Here is a 24,036-nt window from a genome sequence, read left to right as displayed (position 1 = left end):
GCTGCATACACTCGAATATTTGGGTTGTACTGTTCTGGGACAGTGTTGTAAATAAATGTTAACCACTGTCTCCTAATTTTGTCAACTTTTGGAAGGCCGAAAAATTTATTTTGCTTTTACATAGAATCACAAAGCATCTAGCAACAACACTACTGCAATACCTGAAACCACACCTTCTTTCTTTGTGTATCCAATTGGGTGGTATTATGCAAATATTTTTGCATAGTGAAGGAGATATATGAGGGAGAATTCAATTTAGGTGGCTCATATAGTATACTGTAAATCCAAATGTTGTCTTCCTTCTCTCTGATTTGGCCTTTTATACTGCAAGAAATTTTTGTTATCCCCTTAGGCAATTTTTAATCAGATGAGACTGTGTTGGGTGTCTGCCAAGGTGGTGTTATTGAAAAATTAACTTGCGTTTGTGTTACATTTAGAAACTGATATTCCATCTGATGAAATATAATAACACTGGTATTACTGCAAAGAAAGACAAATGGTTTGGGAATTAGAGTGTTCGTCCTTCTTCTTATCTGTATGCAGCATTCTTTCATCCAAATAAACTTCATTGTTGTGTAATGCTCTACCACTAACACGGTAATGAAAGTATCTATGTGTAAGTTCAATTGAAGTTAATTATTTTAAATATATTTGTATAATACTTCATACAACAGTAAATTCCTAAAAGTAGTTTTAAGAGGTTTTAGAGCTGGACCTTCAAAGACCAAGTTACAACTATGGTTACAAGGTGAAAAGCCATAAAATAGTTAGCAGAATCAAGGATCAAAGGATAATCTATCTTCCTCATCTTGAAATAAGCGATAATTTGTGTTGATGTATTGAGGCATGTAAAAAGCATTTTCCTGACCATCTTTCCGTAGGCTTCAGTGAACTAGTTACCTCAGATAGATGGTAATTACAGCTTGTGTATATCAGAAAACAAGTGCTGCCCAGTTCTGTCTTGGGCCTTATTTCTATTATAATGTGCAGTATATTAAGAGTGTTCATCTAGCTGTGAGACACTTTAAATTGAGTTATAAATAACTTTTTGCTGACTTTGCTTGAAGGCATGATTTATACACATATAGCTACTTCTGCAGCGAAAGCTTTAGCGACAGTTTGTCATAGACTCTCTGTCTCATTAGAAGTGACAGTTACCGATCAGCACTAAAATTTGAGTTGGTGTCTTGTCACTCTGCAATTGTCACAGCTTATAAAACACTATTTTAAAATGGCTGTGTTTTTAAACAGCACATTTTTGTAAGAAAATTTTGAGAATGCCTCTATTATATTACATATATTACAAATTGGGATATTTTATGCATAATTAGTAATGTTGTGTGATGTAATGTCCCTAAAATAAAAGTAGTAAGTAGTCTTTTAGTATATGCAAAGAGTAAAACTGCTGTGAAAGAGGTACGTTATTAAGAAGCTGTTGGCTCCTTCTTTTGGCCTTACAATAAAACAATGACAGAGCAGATGTTGTTCCTGCAGTTCAAAGAGTAGAGTATTCTTTTTTTCAAGAATAGAATTAGAATAGAGAGTGCTAGAGTTAGATGGTCAAATAAAGATGGAAGAGATGTGTTTTTAGCCGGTTCTTGAAGATGGCTGATGACTCGTATTGAGTTCCACCAGGACGGAACATTTAATATGAAAGTGATATTGTGCCTCTTTGGGATGGCACAATAAAGTGATGTTCACTTGCAGAATGCAAGCTTCTAGAGGGCACATAAGTCTGAAGTAATGAATTTTACTTCAGCGGAGACAGCGGAGACACAGAAGATTCAGAGCTGGGCGGAACCAGCGGAGACACAGAAGATTCAGAGCTGGGCGGAACCAGCGGAGACACAGAAGATTCAGAGCTGGGCGGAACCAGCGGAGACACAGAAAATTCAGGGCTGTGCGGAACCAGCGGAGACACAGAAAACTCAGGGCTGGGCGGAACCAGCGGAGAAACAGAAAACTCAGGGCTGGGCGGAACCAGCGGAAATACATAAAATTCATAGCTGTATAGAACCAGCGGAAATGGAGCAGAGGAGGTAGGAGTGGGAGACTGAGAGGGTATACAGGGGGATCAGGGCTGGACGGTACCAGCGGGGAAACAGGAAAATTAGGGATTACCTCCATAGACCAGTCGATCAGATCCAGAACTTGCTCCATATGATTTACAGAGACTGCATACAGCTCACCCTCAGTCGCAGGAGTGTGGGCAGGGCTTTCCTCCATGCCCTCGATCTCCACGAGGACTCCCACGATGCACGGTGTTGCCGGCTCACACCTGGTCAGTCGCGCTCTCGAGATCCTGCTTCCTGTCAGCGGATGGCTCGGGCTCTGCGGCTGCGGTGGGCTCTGGCTCCGTGTGTCGGGATGGTGGCTGGCTGGTCTCTGGGTCGGGAGTGGGGCTGGAGACATCCTCTTCGGCGGTGCTGACGGTCCATGAAGATCCGTTTTTCTCCAGCACCCACTCCACAAAAGCGGCGAAATCCTCTCGGGGACCGTTCGCTGGTAGGCGTGCCTTACACCTTATGGTCGGGGAAGTGAGTAAGGCACGCCAGATCTAAAAAGTCCCTGTTGTGGTCCTCCAGCGAACGGTCCAGTTGCTCCAGGCATAGGAGACAGACTGCTGGGATGGCCATTCCGGGAGAGGAGAAAAAAAAAGATAAATAAATGAAAGAAAAAACGCCGCTAAATTAACTCAACTGTTTAGGTCCGTGATTCTGTTACAAACTAAGGTAGTGCTAAACGTAAAACAAAGTGCAAGAAGAGGGTCTGGAACAAATAATGAGTTTACTGATGAAGAAGGGGAAAACAGACAATATACAAGATTACATTTAGCATTAACACTCAGATCAGGTTACAATACATTTACATTCAAACATCTAAACATACAAACAATCACGGACGAGAGAGAACTCAACAGAACGGGTATTTAAACAATCAGGAGGTGATGAGGGAACTGGAAACAGGTGGGAGGAATCAATTAACCAAAACTAGGAAGGTGACCAAAAAAGGAAACAAAGTTCATGAACGTGACAGTGTCAGGGAGGGCCAAGTTTAATTAAGGCTCTCACAAGCTCACAGTTCCCCACTTCAATCTGCTCCAGCTGGCCCTCAAATGAGCCTCTGAGGACTGACGCCTGCTGCGAGGATGTGATAGAAAGCGAATCAGATAGTGAGAGAGAAACCACTTCCATCCTGCCATGAAAAGGGGATACATAAGTATTTTAAACATGATGTCTCGTTGGATTGCTAAAGAGAACCAGTATTTATCCAGAATTATTTGATGGTGTCTGTCATACAGTAATTTTCAGGTTAAACTGTATTCATACTGTATGTAGAATCAAATCTGTACATGAATTGGAAGGCTAAACTCAAATGTTTTTCATGTTACTTAGTGGTTTAAAAGCTTAAATGTACAGTAGACTTCCATTCATTTTTTTTTTAAGAAATGCATACTTTATTTCAACAAGGATACATTAAATTGATAAAAACAGTAAAGACATTAACATTGGAAAAAGAGAGTATATGTATAAATTTATAAATCTTTAAATAACTGCTATCCTTTTGAACTGAAAAAAAATTATCAGTCTGTGCAAATTTATTAAACAGCACAGCTGTTTTCAACATTGATAATAAGGAGAAATACAAAATCAGCATATTAGAAGGGTTTTTTGAAAGATCATGTGACACTGAAGCAGTGTTGAGTACTCGAGACTCGGTCTTGGACTCGGTTTCGAGACCGTATTTTAATGGTCTCGGTCTTGTCATGGACTCGTGTGCATTTTGACTCGGGTATTGACTCTGACTCGAACATATTAGGAATCGGACTTATGCCCGAGTCCACTCGAGTCCCAATCAAAATATTTCATGATTATTACTGTATGTTAATGTTTATTTAAATTGATGTATGATTGACACATCCAATGACTGGTGATTTTCTTTTGACGTGAGACGTTAGGCCAGCAACACACTGGATGCGTGGCGCAAGCGTCTCAGCTGCGTGGCGTGTCTGTTTTTAATTCGGCTCCCATGTTAACAGGTTAGATCTTGCAGACTGCCTGCGTGAGACGCGCGGAAAACCCGTGCATGCTAGAAATAGAACCGATGCCTATTTTTCACGCGACACGTGAAAGTATTGCACCTGTCAAACATACTCTATTTTGCCGTCAATACTGTTGACGGTGTCCTATCAGTAGGTGTGTAAAAAAAAAATAAAAAATTTGATATTGTTGTCATGAAGACAAGAGCCTGGTTTTTTGGCGGCCTCCCTCTATGTCACCTACAGCCGCAGCAGCGTGCCAAGCGCCGCGTGCAGGCACGCTTCTGGTGTGTAAAGACACAGAAAACGCGAAGCAGCCACCACGTTTCTGGCAAGCAGCAGAGAAGCCACGCAGCCAGTGTGTCACCGGCCTTAAGTTACCCTCCTGCCATCCGCCTGTAGTGATCCCGCTTTCCAGAAAGCCACATTGCTACATTATTTCTCTCAACTGTGTTATTTTTACAAAGTAGGACAAAATGGTCACAGAAAACAAAAAACAAATATTGTTTAATTAAATTATATAATGAATACAAACACAGACTGACTGTCTCAACACTAAACAACCCCCCCCCCCCCCCCCCCCAAAAAAAAAATGTCTGACAGAATGCATTTAAACTTATATGGCATTTGATCCAGCTTTCTTCCCCTGGCACATAACTGTTGTCAGTCCCCGCTTCCTCTGCACCAGTAGAGAGAGTTTTTAGTTGGGGTGGATTGATCATGAGACCACATCATGCTTGGTTGGGTAGTAGGATGGTCTCCTTACTTATTTTTTTGAAAAGTTAATTATGCCCATCTGTAATCTTCACAACATCTAAAGTGCACATAATCCAAGACATTGTAAGGATATTAGCAGTCATTAGTTAAGCTTCAAGGTTAAAAGTTATGTAAAAGCTGGTTGAACATTTACAGGTATAGTGGTACAGTAATGTTACTTGTACTAGAAGTGTTATGTAGAATTACAATATAGAGTCGTACAGTAATATTATGTGTACTAGAAAGGTTATATGGATGTGTATAGTGGTACAACGATGTTATGTGAAAATGAGCACTTAATATTGACAAGTAACACTTCATAATACTAATAAAATTACCTTTACACTACATACTATGTGGCCCTTTTAACCTTTATTGTTTCCACCAAACATTTGACATACTCTTGAAGATTTCTCGATGGAGGAGTTAGTTCTGTGATCACACTGCTAACGTGGTCAGTCGCATGATTGTCTGCTGTAAATAAAATGTCATATGCTCAGAATAATAAGAATAATTTATTTTGTACATGGGTGGTGGGTGAAAAAAACTGGTATTCTAGATTTGGATGGCAATAAAGTGTTGAAAATAGTAAATGTTGACTTAGTCTATGTCCCTATGAGAAACAATTACCCTCCAAATAGGGCTATAGGAATTATATTTGAAATTTTCCTCCAAAACTATATTTAGACCAAAGGTTTGCCTTAAGATACACATTGTTCTTCCCATTCAAATATTACCAGTCACAGCTATAGAAAGACATTAACATTTAAAGTAACCTGTTCATTTTAAATTAAGTAATGTAGAGGTACAAAAGATTTTCATGCTTAGGACTGTGTATGACATCCTGCATGTATGATGAAAAATGTGAAAATGATACATGTTTTTAGTACTAAATGTCTACACATCCTGATACACAAGATACAGCTTATAAAAAACACGACTGATCTTCTGAAGACAACATATTACATACTATAACAGTCACAATTCTCCCTCCACTTTCCATTCAAACTCAAACTTAGCTGCAAAAAAGGGTCATTTAGAAGTCATGTACTGAAATCACCAAGAGCACATTAATGTGTGACCACCTACGTTTACATATTCAGTGTCAGTACTAATGCAGTAAGCCCCAAGAAGCTGTGCTTTACAGTGATTTTAGAGCAGCTAAGGGACACTATTAGGCAGGATGAAGAGTGAAGTAGGTTACCTATAAAAGTGTACAAATTTAAATGCTACCGAATTTGTACATACTGTAAATGTATGAAACGGAATTGATCTTCCTTTTTAGATTTGTATGTTTTTTGAAGGCTTGAAATACTCTATGTACTGTACAAAGTTCTAGTTGTTAATAATTATACAGTGCTAATTTAAATCACTAAGAGTGTTTAATAACATGCTTATTTCTTTTTTTCTTTTGTAGGGTTCCATCACTCCCTCCCTTCCTCGCCATACACTGCAGATCCCGAAGGTTACAGGTTACCACCATCAGGGACGTTATCGTCAGAATTCTTGAATCAGGGTGGTTCTCCAAAGATCCTTCTGTTAATCTGCAATGTTGCTGGGTCTGGCCAACAAGCTACAAGGTAATTACATATTAAAACAAAGGCCATTCAACAATATTATTATATTTTGATATTGTGCTTTTGTTTAAAGTATTAGTTTTTGTTTTTGTTTTTTCACAAAAAAATGGTTTGCAGTGCCACCATTACCACCCTTGAAGACCTGTTAATAAATACAATGAACAAATTCATGCAATCTATTACTCTATTGTTTCAAAAGCATATAAAATTGCGCTGACCTCAAACTTTTGAAAAGTGTTGCGTTTGTTAAATATAATAAATTCAGTTTTATATGTAATAACATTCATTTGTTTATATGTAATAATAAAAATTGTTTGTTTTACCCATTTACAAATATACATTACTTTATGTATGTATGAAAATATAAGTCATTTATTGAGTTTTTATTAAATGTATATTCATAATGCATAGAATCGTAATGCTGTAGCATTTAGTCCTTTGTTATAGTTGTTGGTTCCTGTAGAACATCACCATGCGATTAATAAAACATTTGAAATCCAGGTCTATCCTGCATCGTAAAGGTCCAGTCTCCCAAATGTGCTTGTGCTTGTCAAGTGATTCATTCAAAATGATTTTTAGAAATACTGCTACAAGAGGCAATTCAAGATGCACAAAGACATTAATTCATATAGCTAATCAGTCAGCTCTGTCAGAATCAATAATCTAAGTAAGTAAACTGCAGCACAGGAATCCTCTTGCCTGCTCCACCTCCAGCTGCACTGATGGCCTGGACTCTGGGGAGTCCTGCATCTGCCACAGTCTTCGTCACTAACCTCTAGATGTCAATCAGAGCTGCACACAGTCTCGCTCCCTCACTCATGGACACAGAGCTTTGGGTGGAAACAGATGACGGGTATTCCCCTGAAACACTTATAAATGTCAAGATGACATTTTAGGGCCTAAAGAAGAGAGGAGAGAAAGCGAAAGAAAGTGTTTGTGTACTGCACCTTAATGGCAGATGCCTGCAGCCTCTGGCCCACATTTGATAGAGGAGAAGTCTCACTGATTCAACATTCGCAACAAAAGATAAAAGAGCTGTACCAAAAAAAGTAGGTTTCAAATTTCAAGCTGATAGGGTGTTTTAAAGGTGAATTGTGTAATTTTCCTGTGCCAACTTAATGTGTAGAGACAACTTTAAATCCATTCGCAGGTTGAATTTCCTAAAGAGAATGCTTTGACTCTGAGGCGCTTTTAAGATATTGCTCTGTTTGCCAGATCAGTCTGATGTCAACCACTTCTAATTCAACCAATGTTGTCAATGTTGTCAGTTTCCCTGTAATATCTGATTTCTGAGAAACTGACTGTTTTGCAGAGTGCTTATTTGTTTGGTGTAGTAGTCTCGCATAAGTGAGGAAAGTGGTAACACTGTCAAGTGAATTCTTAGGGACTATGTTGCCAAATGAGTATTTACAAAGAGAGAGTGTTAAGGTAAATAATATTGTGAGTGCTTTTGAATTTGTGACGATCGCGATCCAGTAAAACACAGGGAGAGAGATAGATCCAAATACAGGTATGATTTAATGGGGTAATCCAAATCAAAGTCAAAGCAAGCCAGGGTCAAAACCAGAATGCAGTCCAAAATAAAACAAACAGGGAAGCAACAGGAAAGGGAACAGGAAGGACAAGAAGACTGGGATCACGAAAGGTAAGGACTCCATCCAGACAACAGGAAAAGACTGGTAAATATAGGGATGCTAATAACATCCCTTGGGGGGTTGGAGGGCCAGGTCCTTAGAGGGAAACAGAAAGAAAGACACAGACAAGAAACACAGGAGGGAGGTGGAGCAGCGGAGGATCAGGGGGAGGGACGGAGGTCCATAGGTGGAAAACAGACAGAAGAACAAAAACAAAACAACCACAAAAACACAAGTCCAGGAAGGACATAACGTGACGCCCACCAGGGCGGAGCAGAAGACCAACACATCCGTTCGGTCAAAACAGACGCCCCCCAGGGGTGAGCAGAAGACCACCTCATCCGTGGGAGGACAAGTCTGGTTGGGCAAGTCTGAAACAGAGAACATGAACAAGTTAAGGGTAGCCTCCGTGGCCACAACAGGATCAGTCGGGTGCTCAGAGAGTTCGACTGAGACGTGACAAGACTCTGGAAGTTCCACAGAGGCGAGGAGAGACTCTGGTAGATCAGCCGAGCCGAGGAGAGACTCTAGTAGTTGAGCAGAGACATTGAATGGCTCTGGTAGTTCAGCAGAGACGTGGAGAGGCTCTGGTAATTCATCAGAGACGTGGAGAGGCTCTAATAGTTCAGCAGAGACGTGGGGAGGCTCTGGTAGTTCATCAGAGAAGTGACGAGACTCTGGTAATCCCATGGTGTTTATACTGGATTCCAGAAGATCAATGCTGACTTGACTCAGCTCATGAAGATTATTGGTGACTTGACTCTGCTCATGAAGATTATTGGTGACTTGTTTCTGTTCATGAAGATCATTGGTGACTTGCATTTGTTCATGAAGATCAATGGTGACTTGAATTTGTTCATGAAGATCAATCTTGACTTTCCTTTGTTCATGAAGATCACTGGTGACTTGACTCTGGAAGGTAAACGGTAACTAGCCCTGACTCTGGAAGGTCAACGGTGACTAGCCCTGACTCTGGAAGGTCAACGGTGACTAGTCCTGACTCAGGAAGGTCAACAGTGACTAGTCCTGACTCTGGAAGGTCAACGGTGACTAGTCCTGACTCAGGAAGGTCAACAGTGACTAGTCCTGACTCTGGAAGGTCAACGGTGACTAGCCCTGACTCTGGAAGGTCGACGGTGATTAAACCTGATTCTGGACCGGCGGCCTTCCTGGGCCGTGGCACTGGACCGGTGGCCATTTTAGGCAGTGGCGCTGGGCTAGCGACCATCTTATGCTGTGGTGCTGGGCTGGCGGCCATCTTGCATTGTGGCGCTAGGCTGGTGACCACCTTGTGCTGAGGTGCTGGGCTGGCGGCCATCTTGTGTAGTGGCGCTGGACTTGCGGCCATCATGGGCTGTGGCGCTGAGCTGGCGGCCATCCTGGGCAGTGGCCCTGGGTCGGCGGCCATTCTGTGCAGCGGCGCTGGGCTGGTGGCCATCTTGGGCAGCGGCGCTGGGCTGGCTGACAATGCGCTTCCTCTCCCCTCTCCGTCTGCCATGGTGAGACGGTGGCTCCGATCTGTTCCACACATGCCCAGGGTCGAAGGGTGGCCATGGTGGAGAGCGATGCTGGACCTCCTCTTGACCACTAACTCCTTTGTGACCTCCCCTGGTCCCACGGAAAACAACCAGGCGGGTTCCCTCAAAACCACTCCTATTCCACTCAGTGGTTGGGGAGAAAACATGAAAAGACATACCATTGGATCTAATGGATGGAGTCCTTCTGTAAAACACAGGGAGAGAGATAGATCCAAATGCAGGTATGATTTGATGGGGTAATCCAAATCGAAGTCAATACAAGCCAGGGTCAAAACCAGAATGCAGTCCAAAATAAAACAAACAGGGAAGGAAAAGGAAAGGGAACAGGAAGACAAGAAATCTCAGGGACGAGAAGTCTGGGATCACAAAAGGTAAGGACTCCATCCAGGCAACAGGAAAAGACTGGTAAATATAGGGAGGCTAATGGCAATTAGTTGAAGGCACCTGGTGCAATTAGCAGGAGTGCAATTACTGTGATGAAAGGATAAGACTAGTGGAATTCTAGTGCTTACGGTGAAGTGCCTAAGGGGAAGTGAGTCCACTAGTGGACACCCAGGGAAACAGAGACTAGACAGCGTGACAGAATTCATGCTATCTGGTTGACTATATTGTCTTCTATGTTGTATTTTGTTGTTGTTGTTGTTTTAAATAGTTTATAAATGATGACCAGCTGGTCTGGCCATTCACTCACTCATTTATTTTATATATATATGTGTGTGTGTGTGTGTGTGTGTGTATTTTAAAAATTCTGCAAATTCACTTTCTCTACACTACAGGGACAAATAAAGTAAGCTAATTAAGTAACCAGATTAAACAACATAAACCACTCTACAGCTTATTCTGGCTAATAACTGCTCATCTAGTCAGAAAGTGAAAGTGAGTTCCAGTATAACTCGTGTTGCTGTCAATCACAGAGAAATAAACAAACAAATTATTTTTCAAAACTCGGTTAATGCGATAATCCACCCCCCAAAAATATGATGTTTTCAAGAAAACGTTGTCATTATTTTCAGTGGTGCTGGAATGTCAAGATCTTGAAATGTTGTCACTCATGAATTGACAAAATATTCCAGGAAGTATATGCTTATTAGCATATAATTAAAAATAATGGAGTAAAAATTGTTTAACACATCCAGAATGTCCACAGACTATCTAGACTATCCACAGACTATCACAGAGAACAGAATCTTGAAAGCATGACTTGTTAAAAAGAAAACCATGTGTCCTCTCCTTCTTGCAAAGTCAACAAATCACATTAGAGCTTGCTGGATTGAGAAAGTGCATATTTTAAATATACATATGTTCTCTTATGCATCAGATTGCCATACATATATTAAAATATGCATCAAATGGTCGGATAATCTTAGACTAGGGATAGATAGACAGACAGACAGACAGACAGACAGATAGATAGATAAATCTACAGCGATATCATTGACTTGATTGCAAATTAAAACAGACACTATTTCAACTGAACAGAGATGACATAACTGAATTCAATGATGAACTGCCTTTAACTATCATTTTGCATTATTGAGACACTGTTTTCCAAATGAATGTTGTTCAGTGCTTTGGCGCAATGTATTTTGTTTAAAGCACTATATAAATAAAGGTGATTGATTGATTGATTGATAAATAGATAGATAGACAGATGGTTGTTCAACACAGTAAAAAATTACTAAATCATGTTTTTTTTTTCTCTATAGGTTTGGGCCTCCATTCCTGATGAGAGTAGAAAAGACTCTGTCTTGGGCTCATCTGCAACAGAGTGTCTGCAATAAGCTTTACTTATTTAAAAAAAATGCAATCATAAAGGTGAGTGCACATGTGAGTTGAACATAAATGACTACTATCAGGTTTTGATGTTCGCTTCATTTGCTGTGGTTATAGTTAAAGTAATTATAGGATACCGAATCTCTTTATTATCACAGAAGCCTCTCGGCAATTATGACACCGCTCTCCCTGCAAGCTTAAATACGCACATGGGAGAAGGATAATCATAGAGACTAATGAGTTGAACACGAGATGGAGATATGAGGTGAAAGAGAGATGGCCACGAGTATAGAGTATTTTTCACTTATTAAATACAAACTTGAAGAACTTGATTATTTCCTTGTAAGTTTAAATATGCAGGAATGTCATTATACTTTGTAAATGTGTCTGCTTTCCCAAAAAGAAAGACTAGTTTAACTTGGCTAAGTTAGGCAATCATCTTAAGTTAAAATGTAAAATACATTTTAATCACCTTATTATATGTGTCATATGAATATGTTTTACTGACAGTTTACATTTATCGAATTAACTAACACATTAAATGCAACTTTGAACAAAGTCTTTGAAACTGGATGTAACTGGATAAGAGCAGTCCTGTTCACTGGCTTTGTTTTGTTTTTCTATGCTAATTCTCACAACTTATTTTTGCTTACAATATTAGACCTGATAGATTGTATAGGAGCCTTGCGCTGCACAACAATCTAAATGTGTTAGACTGTATTTCAGAAAATGAATGAGAGAACGCCACAAGAGCTCTTACAGTGTCTCCTAATTGGTTCAGTACAACAGATTGGCCAGTACAGCAGAGAGCAGAGCTGTGTTTTTGTAATGTCTTCACAGCGTAATAAATTAAAGGACCGATATAAACTCACCTTCTCAAACAAAAGACTGCTGCCATTTTCAACTGTTCATTTGTTCCTATTAAATCTTTAATTTATCACTCTGTACGCTTGAGTACAGCTCCAGCTTCAGAGCCTGGTGTTCCTCTTCCACAGTTCCAGTATAACTCTGCTGTCATTCCCAGAGAAAGATAGAAGCAAATTCCTTTTTTAAAACTGTGATGTTTTCAAGAAACTGTTTTCATTATTTGCAGTGGTGCTAGAATGTCAATATCTTGAAATGTTAACACTTATGTATTGACAGAATTTCCAAGGAAGTATAACATACAGTTTAATGGGGTAAAAATTGTATTTAGCAAGTCTTGGTAAAGCATAAACCTGAAGCTTAAAGGGTTAAACAGCTTGATTCATATATATCGTTTTATGATCTCTTAATCAATCTCAGGAGGAATGGACTTTTAATGGAAGGACAGAAACCTCTCCGGTTTCATTAAAAAATAACTTCATTTGTGTTTTAAAAATGAACTAAAGTCTTAAGGATTTGGAGCAACAAGAGAATAAATAAATGACAGAATTATGATTTTTGACTGAATTAATCTCTTCTGAAGAGGCTTAATCAGGTTATATGACAAACATATTTAATTTAGGCTCTTATAGAAACATTGATCAACACATACATAGAGAACATGTCTGAGGACTTCCAGAAAATGTCAGCGTTAAAAAATGTTGCAAAACTATCAGAGTACAGTACATATTACAGTATACAAGGGGAAGTAGCTCAGCTCCAATATAACTTTACCTTTGAGCGGTTGTTTAGCAAGAATTATTCTCGGAGCAAGACAAGTAATACTCGAGGAAGGGCTCAAGGGGAACATCTAAGGATCTGTCATGCATGCCAGCACAGCACTGAGGAAGCCACATGCTCTCCAAGAAGAATATTACTAGCTACTCATCTAAAGTTTGCCAAAGACCACGTGGGTGAGCCAGAAGACTATTATAAGAAGGATGTCTTCTTGACAGCCTAAATATAGCTACTGGTTTAAATGAGAATCATTACATCTGGGAAAAACCAAAACAGTGCATTCAATAATATTACCCTCAGTCCAACCATAAAGCCTAAAGGTGGCATTATTATTGTATGGGGCTGATTTGCTGTCTCTGGGACTGGCATCATCGATGGAAAGATGAATCCTGTGTTTTAGGGTATCAGTACTTGAAATGAAGCTCAACAGAAAGTGGGTCCTGCAACAAGATAATGACCTTAAAGCATAAATAGGGCTGATGTCCAGAAAAAGGTACAGAATACCTTTGATCGCCATTATTGTCATTCAAGGTGTTCAAACCAGATTCTGAAGGCTAAGTTTTACTCTTAAATCAAAATTATCAGATCTGATCAGATCTGATTTATGCATACTACTGTTCAAACATTTGGGTTAGTGATTTTTTTTTTTTTTTTTTTTCTGAATATGTCTGGAAACTGTGCAAAAAAAAGCAGGATTCTTTCATAGAAAGTGAATTTTTTTTGTAACAATGTAAAAGTCTTTACTGTCTGTCACTTTTTATCAATTTAATTCAACATTGTTGATTAAAAAAGAAAAAACATAATGACCCTAGACTTTTGAATGGTAGCGTAGGTCATATTTATTTAGAAAAGCAGAACATTTTAAGGGTTCACAAACTTTCTAGCAACACTGTTCACACCCTTATAAAAACAAAAAAAATCATATAATGACTTTTAGTTAAATTAAGCTGGAGGATATCAATACATTGATGTCACATTTGTGATGAGTAGCTTTATTTTGCCTTCCACAGACTGCTGAACTCTTTAGGATGCGTGTGGTGGGTGGGTCAGCTTCCTGCAGTTACCTGTCTCCCCACGACAGCAGACCTCTCTGTCACCCGACCGTGGACAGGTGAGCCCACATAACCCACCCGAAAAAAACGAAACGCTAAATCCAGACTACTGTTTGAAGGTTTGGGGGCGGTAGAAACAGTTGTGCTTGCTTAATATTTTTGTGGAAATCACGATACATTTTTTTCTGGATTATTTAATTAATAGAAGGTTCGAAAGAATAACATTTATTTAAAATAGTTTTTTTTTTTTTTTTTTTTTACAGTGCTAAATCAATTGAGTGCATCCTTTCCTAAATTGGAAATTATTAATTTCTTAAAAAGCAGTCATACTGACCCCAAACGTTTGAACTGTAGTGTATGTCGAGAAATTCCTTGCTGCAGAATGTTTTCTTTACACCCTGAATGCTCATCAGTGCCGCTGAAGTTAATATCTCCAGCTGCTTTAAACTTTTTAATTGGTCTCCAAACACCCACATCACAGTATTTTAACCTAGTTTGCACTAATTGTATCGTCTCCTCTGCATCCTGTTTGCGAGGCTCTAGAGAGACAAACCCAACAAGCCAAACCATGAAGAGCTCATCCTCTCAATGCTGTAGGTGTATCACACACATTCTCAAAGCCAATGATCCATTTCTCAATTTAAAGAGCTTAAAACTCAGTTCCACAGTCGTGACGGCAGCCTCGTGCGCTTCTGTGCCTGCTATTCTGGGCTGTTTTCCTCCCTCTGAAGTCAATATAACAGAATTATGGTGTTTTTATTTGTGAATGTGTTCGACTTTAAAGTTGATATTTAAATTAGAGTTCAGTAGAATGGAAAGGATATTTAGAGCAGAATGTGTATGAAAACACAAACTAAGGGGTTTGAAGGCTATGTGTGTGTGTGTGTGTGTGTGTGTGTGTGTGTGTGTGTTTGTGTATGACAGTAATAGATGAAATGACACAAATATAAGAAGTTTCTGAATTACATAATCTGAATTATTTTAGTATTTTTGGAGGGGTATGAAGTCACAAATGTCAGAGTGATACAGCTGTCCTGAAATCATAATGAAAATAAATGTAATTAAAATACATGTTTGAAAAGAAAACCTAAAATAATTTGTGTATAATAATTTATTAGAAAAATACTGTTTCTAAAAAAAAAATATTTTTAGATTAAAAATAAATATGAATAAGAATAAAAAAATAATTAATCTGCTAAATGAGACTCATGAGGTGTGACCATGAAAGTCCTGGTGCATCTAACATACGTAAACAACAAACCCATGGAGATTTCACGATATTTGCGATAATTTGTGATATTTTTCTACAATACTTTTAGGTTGCATACTACACATTTGGTCATATTTTTCTTGAAATTGGAAAAAAGATGTTTGGTTGGTTGTTTTTTGTTAAAATTTTGTACATTTCAAGTGCTATGGTATATGTAGTTATTAAACCTAATTTTGGGAGCAGTACACCAATCTAATCTTCTAGTTAATACCAAGGTCTAAAACCAGCATCTTACCTCATCTTGTTAGTTCTTTTGGCATCCCTCCTCTTCCTCCTTTTTTGTACAGTTTTGTACAGTTTTGTACAATCGGAGCATGAGTAGAATATCATCTCTAAGCCCCTCTATACAACAAACTCATAAAATAAAATCACCATAGTATTACCATCTGATAGCATCACTACACCAGGCTACTAGCTCTGTACCTTTTGCTTGGTGCAGATTTGAGAAATGTGAATGCTGCAGAGGTATCTGCTCATACCAGCAAGTCCTTTTTGCAATCTCTTCCATTCCTGTCATTGTATAAACAGGTTGTTTATTTGAAATTATGATGTTCAGATGATAGCAGAGACATTTCATTTCTTATGTGGTTTACCTGCTGTTCACTGACGCAAGCTGCTGCTCTTGTGCGCTGAAAGCCAGCAGTTGAACTATGCTACTAATCAAGTTTGTCAGCCACTGCTGAAGATGTATTCATTCATCTAGAGGTTTCACAAGCAAGATTGAGTTACTATAAGAAGACCACATTTTCCAAGTAATGACAAGAAGCATATGGTTGCCACAAACATTTACTGTATCATCAAATAGATTGTTCATACGAAACCCAAGTCCAGGGAATGGAGAAAAAGCATGCAAAGTCTTAGGGTAACTCCAGAGACAAAGTGTGTGTGTGTGTGTGTGTTAGCTCCCCAAATTTCAGGTTGAGATGAGGTAAATTGTTCAGTGTAAGACAAGATAAGTTGTTCGGCGTAAGATAAGAAATCCCCTGCGCATGTGTGTCACAGCTTTCTTCTCAATAGACCAGAGTTGATGAATTTAAGTGAATTCCCCTCACGTCTTCATTATTGTTCCCTGCTTTAAATCCTCTCAGAAACAATCGCAATTAACGCAGATGGACTGCATGTCAGAATTAATTTGGCTTTATCCCAGCTCTCAGAAAAACTTTGTTTGCAAAATTGCACAGGGTGAACAGTGAGGACCAACGCTGTGAACTCTGTCTTGTGCTTTAGCCAGGTCTTTATTGTCGTTTGTGTGACTAGGCCATATACTGTATGAGTGATTTATTTTTTAAGTCTGAAGACTTGTAATGAGAGTGAGACCTATAGATGAATAATACTGGTAATTAACACGAGTAATAAAAATCTATTTTAAGACTAGCAATTTAAAAGGATAAATTAACTGCTCATTGTTCTGTGACTTTTTTTTTTGTTATAGCCTTTTCTCTCTCCCTCTGTTTTCTTCATACTTTTGTCTTGTTTTGCAATGATAAAATAAGTGAAAGTACATATTCTAGAAAACAAAATTATATTAGTGGCATATCACAGCGGTAAGAGATAATTGTTATAGTTATAGTGTCTGGTCATGACCCAGTTTCATGTCATACCTCCCCTCTGGGTTGTTTCCCCGCCCCTTACTCCACAATTAAACCTTTAATAAAATTGTAGTAAAAATACTTTATTTTATAAAAAAAAATGTGGTTGTTAATATTAGTGAAGGAGTTCTGGATTAATAGAAACTTCAAAAGAATGGCACTTATTTGAAATCAAAATGTTTTGTAATATTGTAAATTTCTTTACTGTCTCATTTGATAAATTGAATGTTTCCTTGCTGAATAAAAGTATTATGTTTAATCTTACTGACCCCAAACTTTTGAAAAGTAGTGTAAATACAGTTACAACAAATAATAAAAAAAAAAAAAAACAATGGCACAATAAAACAGAATGGCAGTGTCAGTTTGCCAAAGTATGTAGTGACTTAGAATTGAAAATAAGCTTCACAACACTGATTGTAGTCTGCCCCCTAGCGTCTGAATACCAAACTCACTATTTAAATCGTGTCTTTCTCTCCCAGGGCCCTGAAATTATGTGGTCCTGGTGGTCCTCTGCATGTGAAGCTTGTGATTGAATGGGAGAACAGAATCAAAGAGAGGTAAGATACATGCTGCCTCATATAGGGATCTTATTTACAGGCAGACACATTCATTTCATTTAAAACCACCATATATGTCAAATTCCCAGAATTAGTAGGAATCTTCTCATTTGAAAGTCATAAGTCCTGTGTGATTCATATCTCCTTTAGTCTCTTCGGTAACATTCAAGAGGAAGTTATTGAGGATGCAGAGAGTGTGAAGATCCAGCAGCAGAACCATGTACAGCAGCACAGCTGCACGCTGGATGAGTGTTTTCAGCTCTACACCAAAGAGGAGCAGGTACTCTCTCCTCCAATCATACACTCCATTTATTTTTTTATTTTTATTTTTTGTACTGTTTTCTTACCTGCATAGGCTGCATTCATTTCAGCATAAGTATTAACAGTAATGTGAAAATTACTATTAAAATATGAATTAACTATTAATTAACTTTTAAAATAATTATTTCTATTTGAATATATTCACAAACATAATTTACTCCTTTAATGAGAATGCTGAATTTTCAGCAGCTATTACTCTATTCTTCAGTGTCACATGATCTTTTCAGAATCATTGTATGGTGAATTTGTGCTCAAGTAAAATTCCTTATTATTATCAATGTTAAAAACGTAATACTTTTTTTTTTGGGGGGGGGGGGGGGGGGGGGGGGGGGAAGAACAGCATTTACTTGAATTAGAAATGTGAATTAGAAATGAATAGTTTGTAACAATGTGATTGTATTTAATGGTCACTCTTTAGGTTCCACAATAAAAGCAGATTGTAGAGTTAGAAAGACATGGGGAGGACTTAATAATGATTGAATCTTCAACTAGGACTGAAAAATACCACAGAAAATGTATTCTTTTATTTATTTATTTTTTAACCTATCATTAGTTTTTTTTTTTTTTTTTTTTCTCTAATGTTCTATTCTATGGTCTGTCTGGTTATGAGTATAGTGCCTCTGCAGACACTGAAGTGGCATGTTGCTATCATCTATTTGTTGTCTCAGAGCCAAATGTTTAAGTATATAAAGTGAGTTCAGATGAAAAGCTAAACTAAAATCAGCTCTTAAAACATGAAATGAACATGAAGAAAAATACTGGAAACTGATTACACCGAAATCTCTTGTGATGTAGAGAGCTCTACAATTTAACATAAGAGCCATCCAATTATATAATCTGTATTCTAGCAGAGCATTTATGTTGCTAGGTTCCTTAGGATCTGAATCAATTATGTTGTTAGGATGTTCAGAGCTTTTGATTTAATTTTATGTAGCGGTTATAATTGTTCAGATTAAGAATTTATTTCAGTTAAATTATTCAGTTGAAGTATTTCACATAAATGGACAACATGCTGTGTTTTTGTATGCAAAGGGGAAAAAAACACTCTTATAGATCAAAATGCACCAAAGAATAACTTCTGGTGGGCAATTGTTAAATAAAAACGTTATTTTTGACACTAGTGGGAAATAATACAGAACAAAATGTTCTCTGCAGAATCTACACTTGCAAGTCAAGGTGTTAGACATTTCATATTCAAGGTTATTCTTGCCGAACAAATGGAGCTGGTCTCCCACCTACTTTTGTCTTTGTCTCTCACATCCCACAAAGGTCACTCTGAATTCAGTTTCTCTGTATACTGCCTGTTTTTGACAAGGACCACTTGATAAATCTTACCCATAAACCCCTGAGAGTTGCCTCATTATGATTGGCTCTACAAATTATTATCGATCCTCTAACAGTGTCATGTCATTACTGAGGAAAGACTTCCACCAGGACTACACTTATGGGAAAAAAGGATTTTAACTTGCAGTGCATGTGAGATATGACTGTCCAGCAGGATTTAAATTATTTATTTTTCCATTCTAAATATTTTGCAGATATAAATAACATTTTATTGATGTTGTGTTGTTCTTTCCTCTCTGCATGTTCACTGGAATGTAGTTTGTTTCGCAGGAGTGGATTCCAGAGATATAGATGTTTTACCGCAACACACTGAGACTAAACAGGTTCAGATAAAAACGTGCTTTAGTCGACCATGGAGAAACCTGCATTTCAACAAACCCAAAACAGAATGTTATTCATAATCTTACATAGGGAGTAGCTGTCTAACTACATCGACTGACTACGTTTTCTGTGACATGCATCACACATGAGAAATAGACTATGTTTAAAGCAAATGTTTCTATTTGCCCTTGCAGCTGGAACCAGACGATGCATGGAAGTGTCCTCACTGTAAGCAGATGCAGCAGGGGATGGTGAAGATGAGCTTATGGACCCTGCCTGACATCCTCATCCTGCACCTCAAGCGGTTTCGGCAGGTGGGCAAGCGGCGAAACAAGCTCTCCACCCTCATTCGCTTTCCTATAAGTGGTCTGGATATGACTCCCCATGTGGTGAAACGCAGTCAGAGCATGAAGAATCTGGCCCCGTGGCCTTCAACTTGGAAACATGGAGATACTGACTTCCTTTACGACCTGTATGCAGTCTGCAACCACCACGGAGGCATGCACGGAGGCCATTACACAGGTGAGCGCAAGAAGCAGGAGGTAGTTTGTCCATCTTAAAAGCATTTTTCTATTTACATAATCTGGGAAATATTTCTATTTCTATTTCTTTTTATATATATTTTTTTACACTTTTAACACTCTGTAGTTTATTTGTCGAGTAAATGTCATGTAGTTTAAATACGTGCATTATAGGTGAATTCGTATGTATTGTGTTAAATATTATGTGGTGAACATTATGTTTTAAACATATTTTTTCTATTCTTTTTTAATAGAAATGAATGCCTTTATTCAGCAAGGATATGTTAAATTGATTAAAATAATGATAGTAATGATTTATATTAGAAATATTAGAAATATATTATATATATTATATAAATATAAATAATATATATAAATATATATATTAGAAAAGATTTCTATTTAAGATTTGTACATACATAACATACACCATTCTAGCAGATTACAGCATATGTCTTTGTAAAACAGCCTACTGTAGGAACTCAGTGGATGGCCACTGGTACAGTTATGACGACAGCAGTGTAGAGATTGTGCCAGAGGAGGAACTGTGCACACGGGGGGCGTATATCCTCTTCTATCAGAGAAGAAATGTCATCCCGCCCTGGTCCGCCAACAGCTCGGTCAGAGGTGAGTAAATGAGCCTTGTGGCTACATTCCAGATGGAGGCTGACTGACCTTTTTCCACAGAGGATCAACATAGAAAGTAGCCGAAACAGTTTTTTCCTGATATGTACAGGAGAGATAATGTTCCAGTTACGGAATTTGGAGTGTAGGTTCAGATTTTCTGTCTGTTGTACAAGTCATTTTATCTTAGAAGCTCAATGGACAGTACTTGCAGTATGCTTATTGCCCCAAAAATTCATTTCCACTTGTCGCTTCCCTATCATTCTTTCATTTTATCAGATGCCTCTGCATATACAATGCAAAATGAAGGGTCAGTGAGAGAAACATGGATCAGCCACTGTCTGTATTGTCTCATTGTGCAGGTTCCATCAGCTCCTCCATGTCAGATCACTGGCTCATCCGTTTGAATGGTGATAGCAAAAGAGGAAGTATGGTTTCACGGTTTTCCACAACATGCCCTTCTTCCATCCCAGACTCCCCAGAGTCTCCCGTCTTCCAAAATGAACCCTCAACGGGAGAGAGAGGTGAGTTTAGCCAGCAAGTTTGTTGTAAATACGAAATGTAAATACAAATACAAAAATGATGCACCTTGACAGAGATTTCATCATAGTTCTTCACTTGTTTTGCTGTGGTAAAGTCTTTCCAGCATGTGGTAAATGTTGTATTAAATGTCAGTGTCTTTAGGTGGGTTCGAAAGCAGACCTTTCGTGCGAGGAATCCAAGGGCGTAGCGTAAGCATGAAAAGTCCCACCAAAACCAGGGTGCTCCCACTGCGATGGTCCTTTGGAAACAAAGACCGCCACAAAGCTGCCCAGCAAGATCCTGGCCAGGCTCCTGCAGAGCTGGTGGAGTATCTAGAATCTGGCAGAAGGCCAAGATGCACCAAAGACCCCATTGTTGCCCTAATGACTCGTCCTTCAGATAAAGAAAGCGGTAAAGATAACGATACAAAAAAACCCACAGCCAAATCTTCAAGCCACGGCAGCCTCGGACCTCTAGAGCATCTCAAAATACCGCAGGGTCAAGAAATAAGTAGCTCAGAGAAAGCAATGGGCCAACAACCAAGCAGCAGCAGTAGACCAAAAGAAGATGGAACTTTGACCAGACGGAGCAGCAGAAAATCGAAACAGGAGCGATCGCAGTCCAGAAACGGCTCCGGCACAGGGATCCAATCCAATTCCAGTGGTCCAAGAGGGTGGGAAACAACAAAGAGGGATAATCCAAGCAAGGAGCAAGACCAGCTAGAGGAGAAACAGAGAAAGGGCCAGGAGTCAAAACGTCCTGATAGTGTCTTTGCATTCCTTAAAGGCGGTTTCATGAAGAAAGACTCGCTTCGGAGGTCTCGAGACAGTGAATCTGTGAAAAGGGGTGATGCAGAGGTGAAGAGTCCATCTGGAGATACTCTCTCCAATGGGACACACAATAGAACTTCAGAAGTTCAAGCTAAAAGCACAAACCAAGTTCGTAGCAGACTCGGTGGCGAATTTGCAAATGGCAAGGTGACTCATGGGTCATCAGACATCAAGCGCTCACAAAGTTCTTCCAATATTCAAAGCAAGGCTGATCTGAGTTTAAGAAGAAGTGCATCTTTACACAGGAACGGCACATTGGCGGCCAAGCCACAGAGTGTTCCTATGGACAGGGGCTCTCAGACCACCCTGCAACGCACACGCTACAGCACAAACTCACTGGGCAGAAAGAAGGCAGTACCTGAATCAAGCTTCTGAGACTTACTTCACTACACCCAAATATCACAACAGCGTAGCGAATATCTAAAAACCCACGTAAGACCTATGGTAAGAAAGATAGGTTTGAAATGATGGCAGCACAATATGAAGTTGCACATACATTTGGAACTAGTGGATGGTATTTTTGTTTACTTATATGAAGTGCCTGTGAACCAGAGCTATTTTTTTTAATTGTCAGTTTGTGTTTTGGCACTGGAAGTACATTATACGCTGGCCTCTGCACCATCATTTTGAATTGAAAAATTATTTGCCTTGGATTAGATTTTTTATGTGTCACTAAATAGATTTATCACCTGTAATACATGAAGGGAATAGTTCTATATAACTTTTTAGTTTCATCTTTTATGATTCTGCCGATTGTACTGACTGGCTGCTAACCTCCCATGGGTTTTCATGACATTTAACAAAGATGTCAGTTCTTGCACTTTCAGTGAATTTATTGCACCATTGTCTGACTTAAACGTGTTCTCAGACCAAAACACAGAGCTTATTCATTTTTCCTTGTTTTGCATTATGCATTAATTAGACATTTACAAATCTGTATTATAAAAATGACTTTTAAAAAGTATGAAATCAAACTGAATCTAAAATGTTTGTGCTTTAGGTGAGATATATTTCAATGGATGGCATGTTGACAACACAATGTATTAGAACAGCTAAGTAAAACAGGGTCACTTATAAAAAGCACAATCACAATAACCTCACTTTTAATCTGTAACCTAACCACCTAAACCCAGTTTGAATGCAGTAACAAGAGCCTGTTTAACTTAAACGATAGTACACCAAAAATGAAAGCTGTCATTGTTTATTCACCATCATGTTGTTCCAGACATGTCTGACTTTTTATATATATATATATACAATAGACCACAAAAGGACATGTTAAGCAGGATGCTCATGCTGCTCTTTCCTATTCAAAGAAATAACCAGCATGCTCCAAAATGACACCATTAACCCCTACTGTGTCTTGTTTGAGCCATACATTTTACTAGGGCCTCTAAATGATAAACAAATCAAAATGTTATTAAATCCTGTTCTACATGTTTAACACAATCTTCCACAAGTCTTCTGCCCTCTGATTGATGGTATATGGTATTTTTATAGAGAACAATGGTTCTAGTATAATTGTAAAAATTGTGGCACGTCTTTTTGCTTTGAAACCTTGATTATTGTACATGTAAGTAAATGTAAGAATAACTATTGTAGGAATATTAATATTTTAAGATTTACTGGACTGAAGAATGTAAACAAACACAAAATTATTAGTGGATAATGATTGACCTACATTTCCTTTTTCCTTACACAAAGTTATTATATGGCTTCAGAACACTTGAAATGTATCAGACATGTAATATGGACTACTGTTAGTGTGCTGTTAGATATATTTTGAGTTTGACACCAACTAGTCATTGTTGACTTTTATTGTATGAAAAAGAAGAGCAGTGTGAATATTCTGCTGATAATCGCCTTAGGGGTAAAAAAAAAAACAACACCTGAAAAAAAGAAAGCTTTGAAACAATAATTATGTTATTAATTTTTAGGAAATATTCCTTTAATCTAGCTCATCTGAAAATGTTTGACATGTTTAAATAACGTGGAGATCTAGAAATACCAATGACTGCAGAATAAAGAAAAGCCTCGATGTAACCAGTAAAGTGACCTTAGAATATAAATCCAAGACACCCATTGTGTTTGGCTCTAATTGCTTGTAATAACACTCAAATTGCCTCC

General features: G+C 38.4%; 1 protein-coding gene across 2 annotated transcripts in view; it reads left to right on the top strand.

The window, feature by feature from the left end:
• LOC128015218 (ubiquitin carboxyl-terminal hydrolase 43-like) overlaps positions 1 to 23,795 on the top strand; it is a 35,228-nt gene extending 11,433 nt beyond the window's left edge. Inside the window, exons 2-10 of one of the 2 annotated variants that reach the window (XM_052598882.1) lie at positions 6,213 to 6,375; positions 11,251 to 11,359; positions 13,969 to 14,069; positions 17,349 to 17,426; positions 17,577 to 17,706; positions 19,607 to 19,934; positions 20,402 to 20,560; positions 20,920 to 21,081; positions 21,242 to 23,795. In XM_052598882.1, the coding sequence (XP_052454842.1) occupies positions 6,213 to 6,375; positions 11,251 to 11,359; positions 13,969 to 14,069; positions 17,349 to 17,426; positions 17,577 to 17,706; positions 19,607 to 19,934; positions 20,402 to 20,560; positions 20,920 to 21,081; positions 21,242 to 22,284 (2,273 nt within the window). In that variant the 3' untranslated portion in view covers positions 22,285 to 23,795. Of the gene's footprint in view, positions 1 to 6,212; positions 6,376 to 11,250; positions 11,360 to 13,968; positions 14,070 to 17,348; positions 17,427 to 17,576; positions 17,707 to 19,606; positions 19,935 to 20,401; positions 20,561 to 20,919; positions 21,082 to 21,232 lie in introns of both variants that reach the window. The other variant, XM_052598881.1, reaches the window with a different exon arrangement.
• Positions 23,796 to 24,036: the final 241 nt, after the last annotated feature.

The sequence above is a fragment of the Carassius gibelio genome, chromosome A6 (assembly GCF_023724105.1).
Source record: "Carassius gibelio isolate Cgi1373 ecotype wild population from Czech Republic chromosome A6, carGib1.2-hapl.c, whole genome shotgun sequence".
NCBI lineage: Eukaryota > Metazoa > Chordata > Actinopteri > Cypriniformes > Cyprinidae > Carassius > Carassius gibelio.
The sequence above is the reverse complement of the archived record's forward strand: the minus strand, read 5'-3'. Positions and strand labels throughout refer to the sequence as shown.